The sequence below is a fragment of the Candoia aspera genome, chromosome 1 (assembly GCF_035149785.1).
Source record: "Candoia aspera isolate rCanAsp1 chromosome 1, rCanAsp1.hap2, whole genome shotgun sequence".
Lineage (NCBI taxonomy): Eukaryota > Metazoa > Chordata > Lepidosauria > Squamata > Boidae > Candoia > Candoia aspera.
In genome coordinates this window covers 88,858,378-88,881,858 of record NC_086153.1, presented here as the reverse complement: position 1 = coordinate 88,881,858, position 23,481 = coordinate 88,858,378, and the positions used below count along the sequence as shown (strand labels likewise).

Genomic DNA, 23,481 nt, shown 5'->3' with positions numbered 1-23,481 from the left:
TGGAATGTGTTTGGGTTACGCTTTGGTTTCAAGGTTTTCTTCCCAGGCAATTGGCACTGTCCGTTGCCAGCACCTGGGGATAAGGGAGTTTGAACCGGTTGGGTGAAGGGAGGGGTTTCGTTCGCACGGAGGGTTTTTAGTTTGTAATTCGCGCGCTTTTGTTCATTCTCAGCTTTCTCTGTATTTGCATACTAATCCTTCAATAAATCAGATTTCATAAAGTTACACTTGTGAGTCTGGTTCCATTAGGTTAGGCAATCATTACATAAAGCTGAGAATCCTAAAACTTTACCGTTAACATCCTTCCAGAGTAATCTGTGAGGAAATAAAGTTAGCGATGACTGAGCCTACTCCTTACTCGGGAGAAAGTGGATATTCGAGTGCGAGGGAGCCGGATTCCACGGTAAAGAGAAGGGAAAAGGCCCCCACTCCGGAGTCGGAGGACCTACAGGAGACTTCGAGTTCCAGTCCAGCGAAAGGGAAAACTGTGAAATCTAAAGTGGTTAAGAAAGCAGAAGAATCGCCGGCTGAACAGGTGATGTGGGATGAGGAGCAGGGAACCCTACCAGGGACGTCGAAGACGTCTTGGAAGCAGAGGTACCTGCTGTCCCCGAATGTAGCCAGGACCGATAAGAGAGGGTCGGAGGATTCCGAGACCCCTGTGAGGTTACAAGGGTGGGAAGCCAGGATGCAGTCCCTAGAAGAAATGATGATGAAAATATCATTGGCTTTGTGGGGCCCGGACAGAGGGAGAAGGGAACATCATTCCAGACAGTCATCCCCATCTCTCCCCCCACCCTCGGGTGTGAGGAAGAAGGATCGGAGAAGGCATTGGGTGGAATCACCATCTAGCAGTCCCAGACGTTCGTCCCCATCGCCCCCACGGCGTTCAGAAGACAGAGGAAGGAGGAAAAATAAGGATGAGAAGAGAAATCCCAGTCAGGATTTCGAATTCCCCCCCCCCCGATTGGGAAGATCCCCTGTGTCCAGGAGAAGGGCTGGGCAGAAGGAGAGGAAGAGGAGCCCGCAGGGCGCGAGATACAGGGATTTCACTGTCAAGTTTGATGGGGATCCCACTAAGCTGTCATTTTTCCTGACCAATGCTAAAAGCTATATGGAGGAGTTTGGGAGGCTGTTTCCTTCTGAAAGGGCTAAGGTAAATGCTGTTGCCACCAAACTGAAGGGGAGGGCAGCTGATTGGTTTGTCCAATTAACTGAGATGGATGCCCTGGAATTAGACGAGTTCGAAGAATTCCTGTGGGCACTCAAGTTGCATTTTGCTGACCCATTAGCTAAAGAGAAAGCTAAGGTGGCTCTGAGGGAACTGATTCAGGGATCAAGGTCCGTTGCAGACTATGCCCTTGAATTCCAAGCTTTAGCTGCAAAGGTGGACAATTGGTCGCAAACGACTTTAATAGAAATGTTTAAGGATGGTCTGAGGCCCGAGTTGCTGAGATGGTCGTTGGGAAGAGAAGATCCTATTACCCTATATGACTGGATCCAGCTGGCAGGGAACGTTGAGCAAGCCCACGCTAAGTTTGCACAAAGCAGGAAGGATCCCAAGCAAATGGCCATGATAAGAGCTGCCAAGTCCACGAGCACCACGGGCAGAACGGGGCGAACGGTATGGCAGGAGGAGAAGGAGAGCCGCTTTGCAAAAGGTCAGTGCCTGCGGTGTGGAAAAGAAGGGCACAGAGCAGCTGTGTGCCCGAAACCCCGGCCAGAGGTTCGGCAGGGAAAGTCACCTGGAAAGTCACCCACACTGCCCAGGAAGATGAGAGCAGCCCAGGGTAAGACCGAAGTCAAGGAGACTCCTTACTATGAGGGAGAGGAGGAACAAGACCCCAAAGAACCGGCGGGAAACGCCCGCCACCTGCTTTAAGAAGTGCCTCTGGGCAGGTGGTGGATGATGGGCACGAGGATGTGTTGGTGAGTGGCAATTGCCCCACTTTAAACGTAAAGTTGAAGTTAGGATCCAGCATGAAAACCGTAGAGGTGTGGGGGTTGATCGATTCAGGGTGCTTGAAGTGTTTAATGCACCCTGATCTAGTGGCTGCTTTGGAGTTGCCTACTTTTCCATTACAAAAGCCCATGATTTTCACCCAGCTGGATGGTTCTATGGCAGGAGGGAAACCGGTGACTCATTTCACAGGCATGGTGGCTCTGCAATTGGGCACCCACCAAGAGGGGTTGCAATTTGTGGTAGCCCCTGTGGGGACCCCCCTTGTCATTCTGGGGATTCCTTGGTTGGTCCGGCATAATCCCCATATCAATTGGGAGCGTAGGACTCTGACTTTTCCAGATGGCTTTTACAAGGCTCCAGCTGCGGAACAGTTAACGTTGGCTGCAGTGGGGAGGGCTGGGGCAATGGCTCCACAGTTCAATGTGCCTCCATTGGAGGGCTTGCCAGACAGATACCGGGACTTTGCGGATGTCTTTGGGGAAAAGGAAGCGGATCAGCTCCCGCCCCATCGTAAAACTGATTGTGCCATAGTGCTGGTCCCCAACGCCATGTTACTCAAGCCAAAAATCTACGCCATGACCCAGAAGGAACTGGAGGTGCTACGAGACTTCGTGGATAAGAACTTGGCCAGGGGTTTCATCGAGCCGGCAAACTCGCCGGTTGGCGCCCCTGTCCTTTTCCGTGAGAAAAAAGATGGGACATTGAGATTATGCACAGATTATCGCAGATTAAATGCCGCTTCCATATCGAATAAATATCCAATCCCCTTAATAAAGGAGATGTTAGCACATCTGTCCAAGGGGAAGGTCTTTTCTAAATTGGATTTAGGTAAAGGTAAAGGTTTCCCTTGACGTAAAGTCCAGTCATGTCTGACTCTAGGGGGCGGTGCTCATCTCCGTTTCTAAGCCGCAGAGCCGGCGTTGTCCGTAGACCCGTCCGTGGTCATGTGGCCGGCATGACTACACGGAATGCCGTTACCTTCCCGCTGAAGCGGTACCTATTAATCTACTCACATTTGCATGTTTTTGAACTAGGTGAGCAGGAGCTGGGACTAGCAACGGGAGCTCACCCCGTCGCGTGGATTCGAACCGCCGACCTTCCAATCGGCAAGCTCAGCAGCTCAGCGGTTTAACCCGCTGCGCCACCGCGTCCCACAAAAAATTGGATTTACGTGAAGCCTATTTTCGCATATGCATCCGGGAGGGGGATGAATGGAAAACTGCTTTTAACTGTCCATTGGGTTCATTTCAGTACAAGGTTTTGCCGTTTGGGTTGGCAGGGGCACCAGGTGTTTTTATGCAATTGATCAATGAAGTGTTACATGAACATTTGTTTAAGGGGGTACTGGTCTACTTAGATGATGTTTTGATTTACACTGAAACTGAACGGGAGCATGAATCTTTAGTGAAAAAGGTTCTAAGCAAACTCAGAAATGCAGAATTGTTTGCCAAACTTTCCAAATGTGAATTTCATAAGTCGCAACTTGATTATTTGGGATATAGAATCTCAGCTAAAGGCATTGAGATGGACCCTGGCAAGATCCAGGCTATCATGGGGTGGGAGCGCCCACGCACCAGAAGGCAATTACAATATTTTTTAGGATTTTCCAATTTTTACCGCCAATTTGTAAAGGGGTTCGCTGAGATAGCTCTACCCCTCACTGATCTCTTAAAAACCAAAGGGGTGGGTGACACCCGTAAGGTGAAAAACCCAGGCGCACTTCTGAATTGGATGCCCCAGTGCCAAGCAGCTTTTGACAAGCTTAGGAGCCTGTTCACTGCTGAGCCAATTTTACAACATCCTGATCCCACTAGACCCTTTGTGGTTCAAGTGGATGCTTCTGATTTCTCAATTGGGGCGCTCTTGTTGCAAAAGGATGCATCTGATCACCTAAAACCGTGCGCCTATTTGTCCTGCAAGATTTCTGAAACTGAACGTAGATGGCATGTTTGGGAAAAGGAGGCTTTTGCAGTAAAAGCTGCCTTGGAGGCTTGGCTTTTAGAGGGGGCTACATGTCCTTTTGAGGTTTGGATGGACCATAAGAATCTGGAGGCGCTCAGCACTCCCCGCCGCCTCAGTCCTAAGCAAGTTCGCTGGGCTCAATTTTTCAGCCGATTTAATTTCCAGCTGAAGTTCATTCCAGGCAAAAAGAACTTCTTGGCTGATGCTCTATCCCGCTTGCCCCAGGACGCTGGTCCTGCGCCGGCTATAGTAGGTACTGTTTGGACCGAGCCACAATTAGGATTTCAGGCTGTCACACGCAGTCACACCAGAGCGCAGCAGCCTCCGGCTCGGCCTTCGTCGGGGGAGGGAGGAGATTGCCAGTTTCCTCTCAATTGCAGCAGCAGTTCGTACAAGAGCTGTCTACAGATACTTGGTTGCAATGTAATAAAGACAATGTTTCTTTTACTGATGGTTTGCCTTGGAAACAAAATAGACTTTATGTTCCTGAAACGTTAAGGGCTGAAATCCTCACTCGTTCTCATGATGATAAGGTGGCTGGGCACTTTGGTTTTGTTAAAACTCTGCACCTGGTAAGGCGCCAATTTTGGTGGCCCACCTTAAGAAGGGATGTTAAGGATTATGTGGCTTCCTGCCCTGTTTGTGCAATGTCTAAACGGAAGGGGGGGAAGCCCCAAGGGCTCCTGCAGCCAGTTGCGAGTCCCTCCCCCCCGTGGGAGGATATTTCCATGGATTTTATTGTAGACTTGCCTCCCAGTCAGAGGAAAACAGTTATTTGGGTTGTAAAAGACTATTTTTCTAAGCAGGCCCATTTCATTCCATGTGCCTCCATTCCCTCAGCTCAACAACTGGTGCGCCTCTTTTTGATCCACATCTACCGGTTGCACGGGACCCCCTCCCGTTTGGTGACTGACAGAGGCACACAATTTACTTCGCAATTCTGGAAGTCATTTTTGAAATTGATTGGCACAACCCAAGCTTTGTCCACGTCTTTGCATTCATCCACTGACGGCTCTACGGAGATTGTTAACTCAACCCTGGAACAGTTTTTGCGTTCCTTTGTTAATTACCAACAAGACAATTGGGTGGATTTGCTCCCTTTTGCTGAAGTTGCTTACAATAATGCTGTGCATCAGAGCACTGGGCACACCCCATTTCGCATTGTGTTCGGACGGGACTTTGTTCCCATCCCAGAGTTGCCTCAGCCTGCTCTGCAGACCTGCTCCCCCTCTGATTGGGCTGCGCAACTTGCTGATGCTTGGCCAATGATCAAAGAGGCTTAGGGTGATGCTCAAGCTACGTACAAGCTCTATGCAGACAGGCACAGATCTCTCCAACCTGATTTTAAGATTGGGGACAAAGTCTATCTATCCACTAAGTTCATTAAGTCCCCTCAACCTTCCAAGAAGTTGGGTCCTAAATTCATTGGTCCCTTTCCTATTGTGGGGATTGTGAATCCTGTCACCTTCAAATTGGATTTGCCTCATAACCTCAAACGGTTACATCCTGTCTTTCACTGTTCATTGCTCAAACCTGTCACCCATTCTGACAAGTAGCATAACCAGCCTCCTCCCCCTCCTCCCATCATGATTGATGGACAACAACACTTTGAGGTGAAGGAGGTCCTTGACTCACGCAGAGCCCGGGGGACTCTTCAATACCTTGTCAAATGGAAGCATTTTCCCCACCCAGAGTGGGTGGCTGCTCGTGATGTTTCTGCTCCAATTCTGGTAACCCGTTTTCACTTGGCTTATCCTTCAAAGCTAGCTCCTTAACTTTTTTGGGGGGGGGGGCGGTATGTCATGTTCCCCGTTACGATGAGTGCTTTACATCGTAACGTTTCACATGCCTTTCACTAACGCGGGGTTGGGGGGGTGCAGTTAGGCATTGTTGCGCTGGACTGCTTATCTGCTTTCTAGGTTTGGAATGTGTTTGGGCTATGCTTTGGTTTCAAGGTTTTCTTCCCAGGCGATTGGCACTGTCCGTTGCCAGCACCTGGGGATAAGGGAGTTTGAACCGGTTGGGTGAAGGGAGGGGTTTCGTTCGCACGGAGGGTTTTTAGTTTGTAATTCGCGCGCTTTTGTTCATTCTCAGCTTTCTCTGTATTTGCATACTAATCCTTCAATAAATCAGATTTCATAAAGTTACACTTGTGAGTCTGGTTCCATTAGGTTAGGCAATCATTACATAAGTGGACTGAGAAATTTGTATATAATACATACACATTAGACCTTACGATCGTACATTGAAGCCACATATGGGGAGATTAACCACCGATGAAATGATTAGGTTAGTTGGTAAAGGAATTACAGAGGCTATCCAGTATCAAAACTATCAGGCCTACATTCCACTTGCTAGGAGCAACTTGGGAGAGAGCTATCACACTTACCTTACTCATAAGCTTCCCAAATGCATCCTCTCAGCCACTGTGTAACATAAATTAGAATAATGTACTGTACTTTGCTCTGACTAGGAAGACAAATTTGTTGGGCTCAATTTTTTAGCCGCTTTAACTTTACCCTAAATTTCCTCCCTGGCAAGAGGAATTTTCTTGCTGATGCACTTTCTCGCCTCCCGCAATATCACACTGCCCAAACCCAAATTGTAGACACAGTTTTCTCTCAGAAGCAGCTTGGAGTGGCTTGCGTAATGCGCAAACAAGCAGTAGCCGGGAAAGTGAAAATGCAGACTGACCTAAAAGAGGAACTGCTTCAGGCGCTCCCTAATGATCCCTGGCTACAATGTAACAAAGCCCAATTAACTGAAATTGACAAGGTCTGGTATTGTAAGGGCAAAATCTACCTGCCTGAATGTCTTCGCCAGACAATTTTACAGTGCTACCACGTTATCAAACCTGCAGGGCATTTTGCCTTTACAAAAACTCCCACTTGGTGAGGCACCAATTTTGGTGGCCCTCCCTTCGTGCTGATGTACAGTCCTATGTCACCTCATGCCATGTCTGTGCCCAGGCAAAGAGGAAGAGGGGGAAACTGCAAGGACTTTTACAACCCATAGCCTCCCCCAAGGCTCCATGGAAAGAAATCGCCATGGATTTTATTGTAGATTTACCTGAGAGTAAAAACAAGACTGCTATTTGGACTGTAATAGATTTGTTTTCCAAGCAAGCTCATTTTATACCTTGCGCTAAAATCCCAACTGCTCAACAATTAGCGAAGCTATTTCTCACTCATATCTATAAGATCCACGGCTGTCCCACATCTGTAATTTCAGACAGAGGCGTCCAATTTACTTCCAAATTTTGGCGGGCATTTTTAAAATTAATTGGCGTCCAGCAATCCCTCAGCTCGTCAAGCCATCTGCAGATGGACGGTGCGACTGAACGGCCTCAGTCTACCCTAGAGGAATTCTTACGCTGTTACATTAGCTTTCAACAGGATGATTGGGTGGACCTCCTCCCTTTTGCTGAGGTTGCTTATAATAATGCAGTTCACCAAAGCACTGGCTTTTCCCCTTTTCATATTGTTTATGGCCAGGACTTCGTTCCAATACCTGAACTTCAATTGCAATCCTTGCCTGACTCCTCAGTAGCTGACTGGGCTACCCAGATCGCCAGTCATCCGCCAGGCATTAGATCACACACATGAAACTCAGACAAAATTTGCTGACCGGCACAGATGCCCAGAATGGAAATTTAAAGTTGGTGATCTTGTTTATCTCTCCAGCAAATTTTTACGCTCACAACAACCCTCAAAGAAGCTTCCCCCTAAATTTGTTGGGCCATTCCCCATCACCAAAATTATTAATCCTGTAACTGTTCAATTACAATTACCCCCCACCCTCAAACAGCTTCACCCTGTTTTTCATTGCAGCTTGCTTAAACCTGCACCGGAATGTTCTAAGTGGCATCAGCCTGCAGCAACCCCTCCACCCATCATGATCGATGGCCATCAACATTTTGAAGTTAAAGACATTCTGGACTCTCGTTTTTTTTGCAAATCTTTACAGTATTTGATTCAATGGAAGCATTTTCCAGATCCTGAGTGGGTTAATGCATATCATGTTAATGCTTCTATTTTAACCAGAAAGTTTCATGCGAAGTATCCTTCTAAGCCCTCACCTTACTAACCTCATTTTTCCAATTCCATTTGATATGTTATTGTTTTTTATTATTTTCTTAATCTTTCTTGGGGGGGTGGTATGTCAGTTCCCCCCGATCAAAGGTTTTACAAAACCCCGTATCGGAGCATCTGCCATCATTTCCTTGTCAAAAGAATAGACTCCGTGTCGCCAGATGGGAGGGGGTGTGAAGTTGGAGTGTGAAGTGGTGTATTATGGCTATGGTGGACATCAAGGACACGGGGTTGAGATATACCAGGAACACCACCTGGATGGGAGGGGGGGGTGACATGGTTTCATGGGAAAGGGGACTAACTAAGGGAATGTAGTTTTTAAAGTTAGGTTTGAGCGGGAACTCTTTACTTGCAGCTTGCCTTCTGTACCGTTCATTACGCTTCATTAAAACAGTTAAAGGAATCCCAGCCTCCTGACTGTGATTGTGTGAATGCTCGAATGATCAGGTGCTGACACTGTGTCTCCGACATCAGAGTGATTTCCAGCTTTATGAATGTTCTTGTTTTCTACTATTTTATATTTACTCAGATAGTGCAAGGATGGCTACATTATTTTAGTTGTTTTTTTTAATCGTATGGCATAGCAGTTCGGTGTTCATGCTGCTTTTTCTTGCTGGGAAATCCTGGGAGGTCCAGCAGCCAGATGTTTGGACTATTTAGCTGTGACAAGGCACGTTGCCCGGGATGCACCACGAGGAGGCTAGTCTACATTGCACCAAGTTGGGCTTAGAGGGAATGACTGGCCCAAGGTCACCTAGTCGGTTTTCATGCCTAAGGCGGGACTAGAACTCACAGACTCCTGGTTTCTAGCCCAGAACCTTAACCACTAGACCAAACTGGCTGTCCATTATTTTAGTAATACCGTATGCTTTATTTATGGCTTATAGTGATTAAGCCTTGCATTAATAAATTAATAGAGAAGATAAGCTCAGTATGAAATTGAGACATAATCTGCAAGTTGAGGTGGGTAAATGAGAACTGGACAAAAGGTCAAGAAAGCAAGCATAAACAGCCTTGCAACATAAACAACATACACAGCACTGAGGTACTGCCTGAGTTGGTGCACTGCTGGTGTATGGCCAGTACCAATTGAATTAAGTACCCCCCTCCCCCATTTAATATTGACTCCTGGTGACAATATGGATATGTTGTTTCTCCAGATATTTTCCCATATAGTAATGTAGTTTTATCCAGAACTTTAGTCTGCCTCGAGTTTTAAAGCTGCCAGGAATACATGAAAATGCAGCCTAGAGTCAGGCAAGATAAGGAAAAAAATGTAATAAATCATAAAGTCTTTATTCAAAAATTGTTTATAGATTTAACATTCTAATGTCACAGTGGTGTCCTAACAGGGCAAGATCTTGCCTTCCTCTTACTTAACATTTATTAGGGAAGCCACTTTATCTTGGAGTATGTGATATGCTCTGTATATTTTTTTAGGTTTTTTTATCCCACCTTTTATTATTTTTATACATTTTACATAATAATTTTTCTGCTACGTATCAGAGAAAGACTTATCTAAATCATTATTTTTCTGTTGTGTGAATTATTTATTTTAAAACATGATAGGGTTTTCATCATAATGGAAACTTATCTATAAGTTCATTTAGTATAAACAGCTGCAGTGAATGTCTCTTTCCTTGCTCAACTAGTTATGCCAGAGGTTACCTAGCTTGTTGTATGGCCTTTCCAATTATTAACTGATGCTTGGCAGGGTGCCTAGGATATATCACTAATCACAACTGTAATATTGTGGGTAATATAAATACATTTAAGTCAAAATAATTGTATGATCTAAAATGCTGAGTAGGGGTCAAGCAAAATTAAACTTTAGAAAATATGAAACGTAATCTAATAAAAATATATTCTACATAAAGACATATTTGCTAAATGGATGATATAGTCTTAATGAAAATGCCCTGCCTTGTAAATGATATGGAAAGTAATAAAGGCAGATTTTGTATGTACAGTTCAGCAGGAGGAGAAGAAATAGCAGTTAGCATGTAATTTAAAGCTTTTTTAAATAAAAGGGGATGCTTATTTAAGGAGGTGTCAGGGTGAATTTTTAATGTTTTTTTCATATATGGCAAAAGTGCAAAAATGCAGTTGACAGCGGGGACCAGAAATTTAATGTTGGTGCATTCAGTGGGGAAAACATCCACAGAGACAGACAGTACAGGGTTTTCTGTTTTTGTTTTCAGAATGATGCCAGGCTGGCTCTTGTTCTCAGAATTGGCATCAATATCATAATTGAAGAGGAAGAGCTCAGGACAAATGCACACATCCTGGTCTACCTTTCCATTCCTGCTGTGCAGCCCTTTCATCACTGTATAAAAGAAATGCAGTTTCACTTTATGGAGCAGAAAATACATTTTCATTGCATATTAGAACCAATGTTTTTCTATCAAGCCAGAGTTTCCCTGGATAGTAAAGATTAGAGACCCTCCTATTTTTTATGAAGCAAGCCTTCAGAGTAGGCCTGTACAACATCCAGCCTGTGGGCTGTGTACAGCCTGCCAAGCAGCCTTGGGCCCACAGCATTTCACCGCTGCCAAACATTGCCACCCCAGGAAGGATCTGCAGCTGACACTGCCCCAAAAGACATGCTGATGAGTGCCTCCAACAACTCCAGGAGTCCCCAACACCGCCTGTTCCATTGCTGTCACCACTCCACTAGCCGCAAAATAGTTGGATTGGTGTGCAAGCTATTCCTTTGTGGCCCGCAATTATTCTTAATGTCTCAGTGTGGCCGCTTCCCCTCTATGGGTTTTGCAGGCCTGCTCTAGAGTTAAGGTATTTACTTACGTATTACATTTTTTCGTATGTCCAGACCTAGTTAGGTTCTTATCCAAAAGGATATGAAAGTGTTGTTCCATTTCTCTGTTCACAAAAAGAAGATTCCAGGCTATTAGTGAGGCAAGCAGTATATGTGTCATGTTGACATTATGAATACAGATGCTGTGACCTGATCATACTGTGACCTGACCTCTTCTTACTAATAATTAAATATTAAATTTCTTTACAAATATAAAAATCAGAAAAAGTCCAGTTTTTAGGATTAGTATCTTTTGGAAAAGGCATGGGAAATAGGCTCCGATATTCTAGATGGAGTTACTGGAAATGATTGTACAAGTAGAAGTGTCCTCTAGGGTCTCTGCATCAAATCTCTTATGAGTAAGTAGAAGGCAATAGAATAAGTTATAGCATAAATTGTGAGGGTCCTGTGCTACCAGAGTAGTATTCTGCATTACAAAAAAAAGTGGGAGAAGAGAAAGAACCTAGTCTGCAAAAGGTTGAGAGCCGTAGAGGGTTTCCTTTAATGCTCTTTCAATGCCATTTGAAGACCATTTTAAAATTAGGTCACTTAATTAAAACATCTCTAAAAAAATTAAAATATATCTAAGAAACTATGGCAGAAGAAATTCACCACAGCCTCTCCATCCAAGATCTCAAGTGCATTCCAAGCAGTTGGTCCAGAAGTACTAGATCAGGATAAAGGAGGTAGTTCTGGGATTCTAGCTAATTAGGTTCATGATGCCTCTCCTCAGCATGGCCAGAGTATGAGCTAAGAAATAGCAGATGTAATAGATAGGTCCACGAGTCCTCTCTGCACCCATGCTCATGATGGTTGTAGCATACTGAGGGCCAGAATGGAATGGGAAAAGGATTGGTTTCAATTAGGAAAAATCAGTTAAAGAGAAAGACATTTGAGGAAAAAAATAAAACTCCCACAAGTTGAATTTACTGAACTTGTATTTTGGCACAGTCTGGGTCCAGCAAAAGAAAAATTGTGAAGAACAAGTTGAATTGCAGCTTGATTTTTTTCAGCTTTAAGTTAACGTAGCCAGCAATTATCTGTTTATCTTGAATGAGTTCAGATCGTCAAAGTCAACAAAATGCATCCTTGTGCAGTGAAAGAAGTTGCTCATACTTTGACTAAACCTTTATTAATTATTTTTGAAAAATCCTGGGAGTAATTTTTGAAAAAAAAATGTACAAGGTTTTTGAGGCATCTCTAAAAAGCGGATCATAGATATTTTACAAATTCTTTAAATGTCTTGGATGAATGTTTATCTAGCATTCCAATAAAAGCTTTTATGGTTTTGACAGGTAGAAATATATTTTCTCAATCACTTATTTAATCCTAAAAAGAGCAGTCATTTACTTGATGTTTCCTGGGTATCTTTATTACTTGTGTTTTGCAATTTGCTTGATCATTTCCTAGTTTTAGCACATTCTTTTTGATCTTGCACGGGTTCAAATATAATGGCAACCAATAATTTCTTACAATTTGAATGAGCCTGTGTATATCTTAAGCGTGTGCATTCTCTGCTGGGTTCACACATTGTATTAAGCCACAGTTTATTTTATCTATGTTTGTTGAGTTACTCATAATGACTAGACTCAAACATCGCTAATATTAATAATATTAGTATTATTATTACTAATAATAATAGTGAAGGGCTGAAGTTGGCCCTTAAGTTGTGCTGGGAACTGGAGTTTTTATAAAATTTAATTGGATTTAATTTAAAATTAATTGAAACTGAAAGTGATTATAGTTAGTATGATTACTCTTTTTACTAATAATTAAATATTTTGTCCATCATATTTAATAATTTACTCTTCCTGTCACATTAGCAATTTAAATTTTGGGGGAACATATATTTATTTAATTGACTTAAGGCTGTTCAGTTGCAACTGCAACTCTAGATAGCTTGATAATTAGGATTAGAACAAGGAAGGCACACAAATAATAAAATTGCTAAAAACTATGTCAAGGAAATAAGAAAATCTGTTACACAAATGTAGCAGAAATTATGAATATGAAGAAGAAAATTTACTGATGATTTAGATAAAGCATATGGTAAAGTGAATAGATTTAAATTACAGAGCATTTTATATGAATGCAGAGTTGAAAGTTTTGAAAGGATAATGAGAACTATATTCCAATTTAAGGGAACAACAGGTATTTCAGGTGTCTTAGGTTGTATATTTTACTAATATATAAACAGGTTTATAAATCACAACAGCTATAGGGGTTAGTGCATGTGTGAGTGCAATAATTTTCTTCTCTTTGCTTCTTTTAGATGCCTCCTTTTTTGTACATTTAGAAGGGGCCTAAACAGGGATATTTATCACATACCAGCCGTAGCTAAGAAATGGCTAGGCGAATTGGTCAGGAGGTGTTTGTTTTTTTTTAATTTGGTGGTGATTCTCTCGCTCAGGCCCATAAGATATGCGTCTAAGACTTGTTATGGTACCAGAATGCATGTTTCTTTTCATTTTCTATAATTGCTACATGAATTTTAGAATATAAGTCTAATATTAGGGTCTTCTTTATTGCTTAATAAAACTGTGGACTAAATGCCTAATATCATTACAGACTGATTCCCTGTGTGACCTTGTAATACATAATAGCAGATGGAGATTAAGATCAGGTTGTAATTGATGTTCAATTTATATTCCCATAGAGAGTGTGTGATTTTTTTTTTATAAAGCTTTATTGAAATTTCAGAATACAGATAAAATACAAAATATAGAAAACTATATTTTCTACATTTAAGAAAAAAACTAAATTTAGTTATATTTAAAAAAAGTAAAAGAAAAAAGACAAACTAAAAAGTGCAGTAATAGAAAGCAATACAGAAAGAGTGAAAAAATGTTCCTGGGGTAGGCAACATTTTTCATATTCTAAAACATATGAGTTGGGGTTTTTTTACAATTTGTTTCCTATGTATTTTAAAATAGATGATATATTGGGCTTCATGAGATTTAAATTAGCTGAAGTTCCATGGCTGTTGTATGCAAAAGGGTAATGCAAGTATAGAAGTGCAGGATTTTGTATTTACTACCTTAATGATACAGACCCTCCCTCCCCCAATTTAAATACACTGAATGTAAGGGCCCATTCTAGCTGAAGCTTAAATACACAAGTTTCTATAGCATAATCATTCTTGAGTTGCACCTAAAAAAATCTTTCTCTCTTAAAATTCTACATTTTCCTGGCCTCATTATTGATAATTGTAAAGCATATGTTCATTTTTAACTTTTTGTGCTAATCACCTCTGTCTTGTAGACTGCTCCGCCTTAATTTCTGAAGCTAATTGATAAGATACAGGAACTGGAATCTAGGAAAGTAATGCTAGGAGAAGAATCTGATTGAAAGGCTTGCCAGTATACTATAAACATTTACCTTGGCAAAATCACATCTGAGATTGGAAAACTATTACCTTGACTAAACTACTACCTTAAAACTCATACCTGAATTTGTTTCACCAGCTTTCATGAGGCATCTCCAGGGACCATGGACAGTGGATTTGTTCTCATCCTGATTGGAAAAATATGAGAATGCTGATGGCTAATAAAATTATAAATGCTCATTGAGGGCATTATTTATCAATTGGCTGTCAATATCCAATTTACCAAAGACCCTGTTTAGGAAATGTTAAGAGTTTGAAGAAAATTTAGTAGCCAATCATCCCTTTTAATGAAAAGTAGTTAAAGGGATGCTCCCTTTGCATCTTCAAAGTGACGGATTCTTCAGAGTCTACTGCATTGAATTCTGTTGTGGTTCACGTAGTAGTCCTGTTCAATCCCTAAGCATTCATAGATTATTCCTATAAATGTTGGGGATGCTGCTCCTACCTTTGTGCTCTGATCCTCCACTTCTGGCCTGCCTGCCTGCCTGCATATGTAACTTGTTATTGGAAACGCTAACCTATGATTCAGAACTTTTTCTTTTCATGTTCAGACAAGTATACTTTAAAGCTTCCTTCCAACATTCCATCCCTTGGGAAAAGAGGTAAAGCAGGCAGGGATAGAGCAATGCAGCAGGGTATGCCTCCTACAGGTATATAAATATTGAATGGTGAAAGTGCTTGAAGCAAGCCTGAATTTTGCATTATGATATCTGGTTGGTTCCATGATCGAAGAGGTGGTTGCCATTCCAGTCTTGTTTAATGAAGTTTAATTTAGTTAAAAATTGATAGGTACTTTCATGAGAAGCTGGATGAACAGAAGATATGATTCATTTGATAGATAGTACCTCCAACATGCTTAGAGAATGCTTCATTTGGATTCCTGCCATTCATAAAAACACTATTATGTTTATCCTGTGCACACAGGGTCCTCTTCACCCTTGTAGGGATTCTTCCATCCTATCTTCTGTAAATGGCCTTCAGGAATTAAAATTGCCCAGAAATTGTTCGATATAATGACAATTTTATTTGGCTTTTCCAATTGAGTTGGAACACATTGGAATGTCTTAGATTCCTCTGATATTTTAATTTGCAGACAGAATGGGAACTTTTGAGGTCCTAGTCTTCTACAACATCAAAATGTTGTTATTGAAATCGAGATATTTGTGTTTCAAGATGCTTATATTTTTAATGCAGGTTATTCAAGCAGTCTTTTTTGGAATCTGTGTACTGACTGACCTTTCCAGCCTTCTGACTAAAGGAAATGACATCCAAGAACAAGAAAGGCAACTAAGAAAACTCATCTCCCTCCGTGACTGGATGATGGCTGTCTTAGCTTTCCCTATTGGAGTTGTAAGTACCATGAAAAGAAAGGAATTTCCTTCCAATTTAGAGTATACCACCCTTGATATTTAATCTGTTTTTTAAATGTCAGTTATTTAAAGAAGAAAAACTCATAGCCACCCATTTCTTTCAGTGCAATTTTATATACTAAATGTGCCATTTACTTAGTGCATTTCTAAGTAATTTATTTGTTCATACAATGTAATTACATTAACAAAAATGTTTAGTACATAATTACAGTGTGGATAATATAGTATAGGAGTACAATATAGAAAAGAGAACTGTATTTCCCAATTTTAAATTTATAATTTATCTCTGTGTGTCATTTACATTCCATTAAACATGCCTCCAAGCACACATGTAGGAACACTTATAAAAATAATGATTAAAACAATTAAAAATACTGATATCAATTTAAAGTGCATGCATCTGTCGAGGAAAGAGAACAGCAAAATAACACAAATAGAATAGTGCTTAAAAGTTTGTGAACCCTTTTCAGTTTTCAATATTTCTGGATAAATATGATCTAAAACATGATCTGTTCTTCACACAAGTCCTAAAACTAGATAAAGAGAACCTAATTAAACAAATAAGTCAAAAACATTAGACTTGTTCATTTATTTATTGAGGAAAATGATCCAAACCTACATATTTGTGTGTGGCAAAAGTATGTGAACCTTTGCTTTCAGTAACTAGTGTGCCCCCTTTGGGCAGTAATAACTGCAGCTAAACATTTCCAATAACTGTTGATCAGTCCTGCACATTGGCTTGCAGGAATTCTAGCCCATTCATCCTTACAGAACAGCTTCAACTCAGGGATGTTGGTGGACTTCCTCAAATGAACTGCCCACTTCAGGTCCTTCCACAACAGTTCTGTAGGATTAAGGTCAGTATTTTGACTTGGCCATTCCAAAACAACTTTCTTCTGCTTTAATCATTCTTTGGTTGTACAACTTGTCTGTTTAGGGTCATTGACTTGCTGCATGACCCACTTCCTCTTGAGCTTCAGTTCACAGATACATACGTTGACATTTTCCCATAGAAAATGCTGGTACAATTCAGAATTCATAGTTCCATCAGTGATGGCAAGCCATCCTGGTCCAGAGGCAGCAAAGCAAGCCCAAACCATGAAACTGCCACCATCATGTTTCATCGATAGGATAAGGTTCTTATACTGGAATGCAGTGTTTTCCTTTTACCAAACATAATGCTTTCCATTCAAGCCAAAAAGTGGTCTCACCCGTCCACAGAACATTCTTCCAATAACCTTCTGGCTTATCCACATGATCTTTTGCAAACTGTAGATGGGCAGCAATGTTCTTCTTGGAGAGCAGTGGCTTTCTCCTTGCAACCATGCCATGCACACCATTGTTGTTCGGTGTTCTCCTGATGGTGGTCTCATGAACACTGACATTTGTCAATGCGAGAGAGGCTTTTAGTACCTTAGACATTACCTTGGGCTTCTTTGAGACCTCCTGGAGTATTACATGCTTTGCTTTTGGTGTGATCTTCTAGGGAGGGTAACAATGGTGTTGAATTGCCTCCATTTGTACACGATCTGCCTGACGGTGGACTGGTGGGGTCAAACTCTTTGGAAATAGTTTTGTAGCCTGATGAGCATCAACAGCTGTTTTTCAGTGGTCCTCAGAAATCTCCTTTATTCAAGCCACACTTCTACATACCTGTATAGTGAAGATCAGACTTAATAGTGAATACTCAGAATTCTATTCTTTAAATAAGGCAGGACCTTCTACACTCGCACCTGACTCTAATTTCCCCTTAAAATGAACTGATAATCCTAGAGGTTCACATACTTTTGCACAGGAAGGGGCCACGGGCAGGCACTAGGGAATGCAGACAGGCTGGCAGGGGCCATGGGTGGGTGCTAGGGAGCACAGGCAGGCTGGTGGGGGCCGCAGGTGGGCCAGCAGGGCTGGGGATGGGCTGGAGAGGGCCGTGGGCAGGCACTGGGGAGCACAGATGGGTCAGTAGGGGCCTTGGGTGGGTCGGTGGGGGTTATGAGTGGAGGGGGTGCTGCAGGCAGGCGCACTGTACAGAGGGCAGGCTGGTAGAGGGGGTGCTACAGAGCACGAGATCCCTGGGATCTTATAGTCCATAGCGGGGGTCCTTGGGAGAAAAAGCAGTAGAAGCAACTTACGACTTGCTACATTCCCTGCCTGCTTCCCCATTGACTGCTTCAGGGAAGCCAGAAGGGAAGATTGCAAATGGTAGTCACGTGACCGTGGGACGCTGCAACTATCATAAGGGCGACCCAGTTGCCAAGTGCCCAAATCATAATCACATGACCGCAAGGGTCCTGTGACCCTTCGAGGACCAGTTGTAAGTACTGCTCATTCGGCGCTGACATAACTTTGAACAGTCACTGAACAAGTGGTCGTAACCTGAGGACTACCTGTATAACTTTGTATATGTTTATAATATTATCATTGTCATTCATTATGCACATTCAGAAGGCTTTTGTCCATTAAAAGAGTTTTGCTGCATGAAAAGTCCCTTTCTACTTCCTGAAAATAAAGCCATGAAATCTAATAGGCACAGTTTCTTAAAAAAACAGATTTTAATACTATTATTGTAATGGCAGCAGTCTTCAGCAAAGGATCGTTACCTTGTCGTGGTGCTGGAGCTTGAGCACCTCAATGATGCCATGAGCTAAACCGTGAAGGGCCACCCAAGATGGGAAGGTCATGACAGAGAAGTCAGACTAAATGCGATCCCTGGGGAAGGTAATGGCAACCCACCCCAGTATTCTTGCCGTGAAAACTAAATGGATCAGTACAACCAGAGATATGTCGGTATACCATCAGAAGATGAGACCCCCAGGTCGGAAGATGGTCAAAATGCTACTGGGGAGGAACAGAGGATGAGTTCAACTAGCCCCAGACGTGGTGATGCAGCTAGCTCAAAGCCGAAAGGACGGCTAGCGGCCGATGGTGCTGGTGGTGAACAGCGAATCCAACGTTCTAAGGATCAACACACCATTGGAACCTGGAATGTAAGATCTATGAGCCAGGGCAAATTGGATGTGGTTATTGGTGAGATGTCAAGATTAAAGATAGACATTTTGGGCGTCAGTGAACTGAAATGGACTGGAATGGGCCACTTCACATCAAATGACCACCAGATCTACTACTGTGGACAAGAGGACCACAGAAGAAATGGAGTAGCCTTCATAATTAATAGTAAAGTGGCTAAAGCAGTGCTTGGATACAATCCAAAAAACGATAGAATGATCTCAATTCGAATTCAGGGCAAGCCATCTAAGATCACAGTGATCCAAATATATGCCCCAACCACAGATGCTGAAGAAGCTGAAGTAGAGCAGTTCTATGCGGATCTGCAGCACCTACTGGACAACACGCCTAAAAGAGATGTTATTTTCATCACAGGAGATTGGAATGCTAAGGTGGGCAGTCAAATGACACCTGGAATTACAGGTAAGCATGGCCTGGGAGAACAAAACGAAGCAGGACATAAGCTGATAGAATTTTGCCAAGACAACTCAATGTGCATAACAAACACTCCCTTCCAACAACCTAAGAGACGGCTTTATACGTGGACTTCACCAGATGGACAACCCCGAAATCAGATTGACTACATCCTTTGCAGCCAAAGGTGGTGGACATCTATACAGTCGGTAAAAACAAGACCTGGAGCTGACTGTAGTTCCGATCACAAACTTCTTATTGCACAATTTAGGATCCGACTAAAGAGATCAGGGAAACCCACAGATCAGCTAGATACGAGCTCACTAATATTCCTAAGGAATATGCAGTGAAGGCGAAGAATCAATTTAAGGGACTGGACTTAGTAGATAGGGTCCCAGAAGAACTATGGATAGAAGTTCGCAAGATTGTTCAGGAGGCGGCAACAAAATACATCCCAAAGAAAGAGAAAACCAAGAAGGCAAAATGGCTGTCTGCTGAGACACTAGAAGTAGCCCAAGAAAGAAGGAAAGCAAAAGGCAACAGTGATAGGGGGAGATATGCCCAATTAAATGCAAAATTCCAGAGGTTAGCCAGAAGAGATAAGGAATTATTTTTAAACAAGCAATGCGCAGAAGTGGAAGAAGACAATAGAATAGGAAGGACAAGAGACCTCTTCCAGAAAATAAGAAACATTGGAGGTAAATTCCAGGCCAAAATGGGTATGATCAAAAACAAAGATGGCAAGGACCTAACAGAAGAAGAAGAGATCAAGAAGAGGTGGCAAGAATATACAGAAGACCTGTATAGGAAGGATAACAATATTGGGGATAGCTTTGACGGTGTGGTCAGTGAGCTAGAGCCAGACATCCTGAAGAGTGAGGTTGAATGGACCTTAAGAAGCATTGCTAATAACAAGGCAGCAGGAGACGACGGCATCCCAGCTGAACTGTTCAAAATCTTGCAAGATGATGCTGTCAAGGTAATGCATGCTATATGCCAGCAAATTTGGAAAACACAAGAATGGCCATCAGACTGGAAAAAATCAACTTATATCCCCATACCAAAAAAGGGAAACACTAAAGAATGTTCAAACTATCAAACAGTGGCACTCATTTCACATGCCAGTAAGGTAATGCTCAAGATCCTGCAAGGTAGACTTCAGCAATTCATGGAGTCAGAATTGCCAGATGTACAAGCTGGGTTTAGAAAAGGCAGAGGAACTAGGGACCAAATTGCCAATATCCACTGGATAATGGAAAAAGCCAGGGAGTTTCAGAAAAACATCTGTTTCTGTTTTATTGACTATTCTAAAGCCTTTGACTGTGTGGACCATAACAAATTGTGGCAAGTTCTTAGTGGTATGGGGATACCAGGTCATCTTGTATGCCTCCTGAAGAATCTGTATAACGACCAAGTAGCAACAGTCAGAACAGACCACGGAACAACAGACTGGTTTAAGATTGGGAAAGGAGTACGGCAGGGCTGTATACTCTCACCCTACCTATTCAACTTGTACGCAGAACACATCATGCAACATGCTGGGCTTGAGGAATCCAAGGCTGGAGTTAAAATCACTGGAAGAAACATTAAAAATCTCAGATATGCAGATACCACTTTGATGACTGAAAGTGAAGAGGAACTGAGGAGCCTTATGATGAAGGTGAAAGAAGAAAGTGCAAAAGCTGGCTTGCAGCTAAACCTCAAAAAAACCAAGATTATGGCAACCAGCTTGATCGATAACTGGCAAATAGAGGGAGAAAATGTAGAAGCAATGAAAGACTTTGTATTTCTAGGTGCGAAGATTACTGCAGGTGCTGACTGCAGTCAGGAAATCAGAAGACGCTTAATCCTTGGGAGAAGAGCAATGACAAATCTCGATAAAATAGTTAAGAGCAGAGTCATCACACTGACAACAAAGCTCCGCATAGTTAAAGCAATGGGGTTCCCCGTAGTAACATATGGCTGCGAGAGCTGGACCATAAGGAAGGCTGAGAGAAGGAAGATAGATGCTTTGGAACTGTGGTGTTGGAGGAAAATTCTGAGAGTGCCTTGGACTGCAAGAAGATCCAACCAGTCCATCCTCCAGGAAATCAAGCCAGACTGCTCACTTGAGGGAATGATATTAAAGGCAAAACTGAAATACTTTGGCCACATAATGAGAAGACAGGACACCCTGGAGAAGATGCTGATGCTAGGGAAGGGAAAAGAAAGAGGGGCCGACCAAGGGCAAGGTGGATGGATGATATTCTAGAGGTGACGGACTCGTCCCTGGGGGAGCTGGGGGTGTTGACGACCGACAGGAAGCTCTGGCGTGGGCTGGTCCATGAAGTCACGAAGAGTCGGAAGCGGCTAAACGAATAAACAACAACAATGGCAGCAGTGGTATCTGGGTAAAATCTCAGAAAGATATGTTAAAAAATTGAACAAATAATGAAACAGTATCTGAAGAATCATAAACAGGGAAATAGCAATGAGTCAATAAAACCCTTGGTAAAATAAAAAAGGCTGCAAGAGAGGGGGAGGAAGGGGGATTCATATTCTGTTTTACTATATTTTTCTATATTCAGAGTTGATACATCTTTAAGGAATTGTTGTGATCCAAATCTCCTTTTCAGTGATTATGTTGATTATATGTTGGAACACTTGAATTTTTATGCAAGGGGAGGTCATTGAGTTTTTAGAGAAGTTATGTCATGAGTAAGGATGGCGAGCAGGGGGCTCCCATCCAGACTGTCAAGCGCATGCGTAGCACTGATGAATTGTTCAGCCATTCAAAGAGAGACAGATTGGGACCGCCTTAACCCTTGGGGTTTATATGTCTGGGTTTTCCCACGCTTCTTCAGTTTGTTAGGATTCCTGTTAAGTACTTGCAATAAATATTAGAGACCAGTTCCATGTCTCAGTGTGTTTCCTGGTTGTTAGGACAAGTTAAATGGGTAACTTGATTAAAATTAGAATTATGTGCTTAAGCATGCTTTTTTGAACCATTGGCCTACCTATTTTTTTAAAGAAGTTCTTGCCACCTGGAGCACCAGATGGTTGCAACCAGTTTTGGATCCATTGACTGATTTTGGTTAGGGACAGATGAAATTTCCTTTCTTTTTCACTTTTACCTCACTGGCAAGGTCAATAAGTTTTCTGTGTTTCACAGGATATTTCAAATGGATGCCAGCTTTGTTGAATCATCCATTAATATCAGGCCTGCTTTTTGAAATCTAGCACTGGAAGTTTCTTTCCTAGTGCCTTTGTTTAATATGCCAATTCACCTTGAGCTCTTGAATGCAGTGTCATCTCAGAAAAAAAAAATGGCTTGTTTTTATTATTTTCTCCATTGGCTGACCTTTCATTCATTTGCATGTCAACACCACAGAGAGGAAAACATACTGCCAACAAAAGATGCTTCTTGCAGAGTATTTTATACTTGCAGTGTCTTGCATCTAATCCAATATACTTTCTCCTGGCACAAATCTAAAGTTATATTTATCCTAACAGATTGACAAATATATATACATATACATATACAAAAATAAAATAAAATAAGTTAAAGTACTGTGGACTACATAAGCATTTTTATTTAAAAAAATACAAATCTGTGAAAAAGTATTTACCCACATACACCATTCAGAGTCTCTGAATTTCTGTGCAACTTTGCCACTGTCAGTTCTTCATGTGGGCCCTAGTGATATATATCAGGAGCCTAAGTGACTAAATAATACCAGAGTTTGGTGCTTTTTTATATTATTATTACATCTAACATGTAATGCACCGGTATGAAAAGTAATCAACTCCCTAGCTTAGTCAATTCAATTACAGGGATAACTAATATCAGTGGTGTGAGTTCCTCTTAAAACAGAGCTGATTTGAGCCAGCCCAGTCCTATACAAATGTCACAGATTTTGCCTTCTCACATTATAGTGACATTCTTACACACAGATTCTAGATGGATATAACGCCCCACTCAAATATCTGAAGGCCTCTGTAAAAACGCAATGCCTGTCAGTCTGGAATCACAAAACAATTTCTAAAGCTCTGGGGCTCCGTCGATCTAGAGTCAGAGATATAATCTTGAAATGGATTGTGTGGTCAAAATCACTTGAAGTGCTCACAAAAAATGTTTCAGGAAGTCCCAAAGAAGCCCAGGACAACATCCAGGGATTTTCAGGGCTCCTGCTTGGCTAGACTCAGCGCTTGTGACTTTCACTATCAGAAGAACACTGATTAAAAATTGGATTCATGGGAAAATAGCAAGGTGGAAACCATGGCTCATTAACAACATGGATGCTATTCTGTAGTTCGCCAAAAAACACATAGATGACCCCTTCCTCCAATCTTCTGGACAAATGTTCAAGAATCAAAAGTGGAGCTATTTGGACTATACTGGTGTGATTATGTCTGGTGGAAACCAAGCATTGCAATAAAAAATGTACCATCTTTCAGGCATGAAAATGATATTGTCATGGACTGAATATGCTTTGTTG

General features: G+C 42.0%; 1 protein-coding gene across 5 annotated transcripts in view; it reads left to right on the top strand.

The window, feature by feature from the left end:
* The window catches only part of AIG1 (androgen induced 1), a 115,620-nt gene that overhangs the window by 5,678 nt on the left and 86,461 nt on the right, over positions 1-23,481 (top strand). For all 5 annotated transcript variants that reach the window (XR_010068357.1, XM_063309218.1, XM_063309247.1 and 2 more), the window contains exon 2: positions 15,411-15,566. Coding sequence is in view for 4 of the 5 variants with exons in the window: in XM_063309218.1 (XP_063165288.1) it covers positions 15,411-15,566 (156 nt within the window). In the remaining variant the exon portion in view is untranslated. The remainder of the gene's footprint in view (positions 1-15,410; positions 15,567-23,481) is intronic.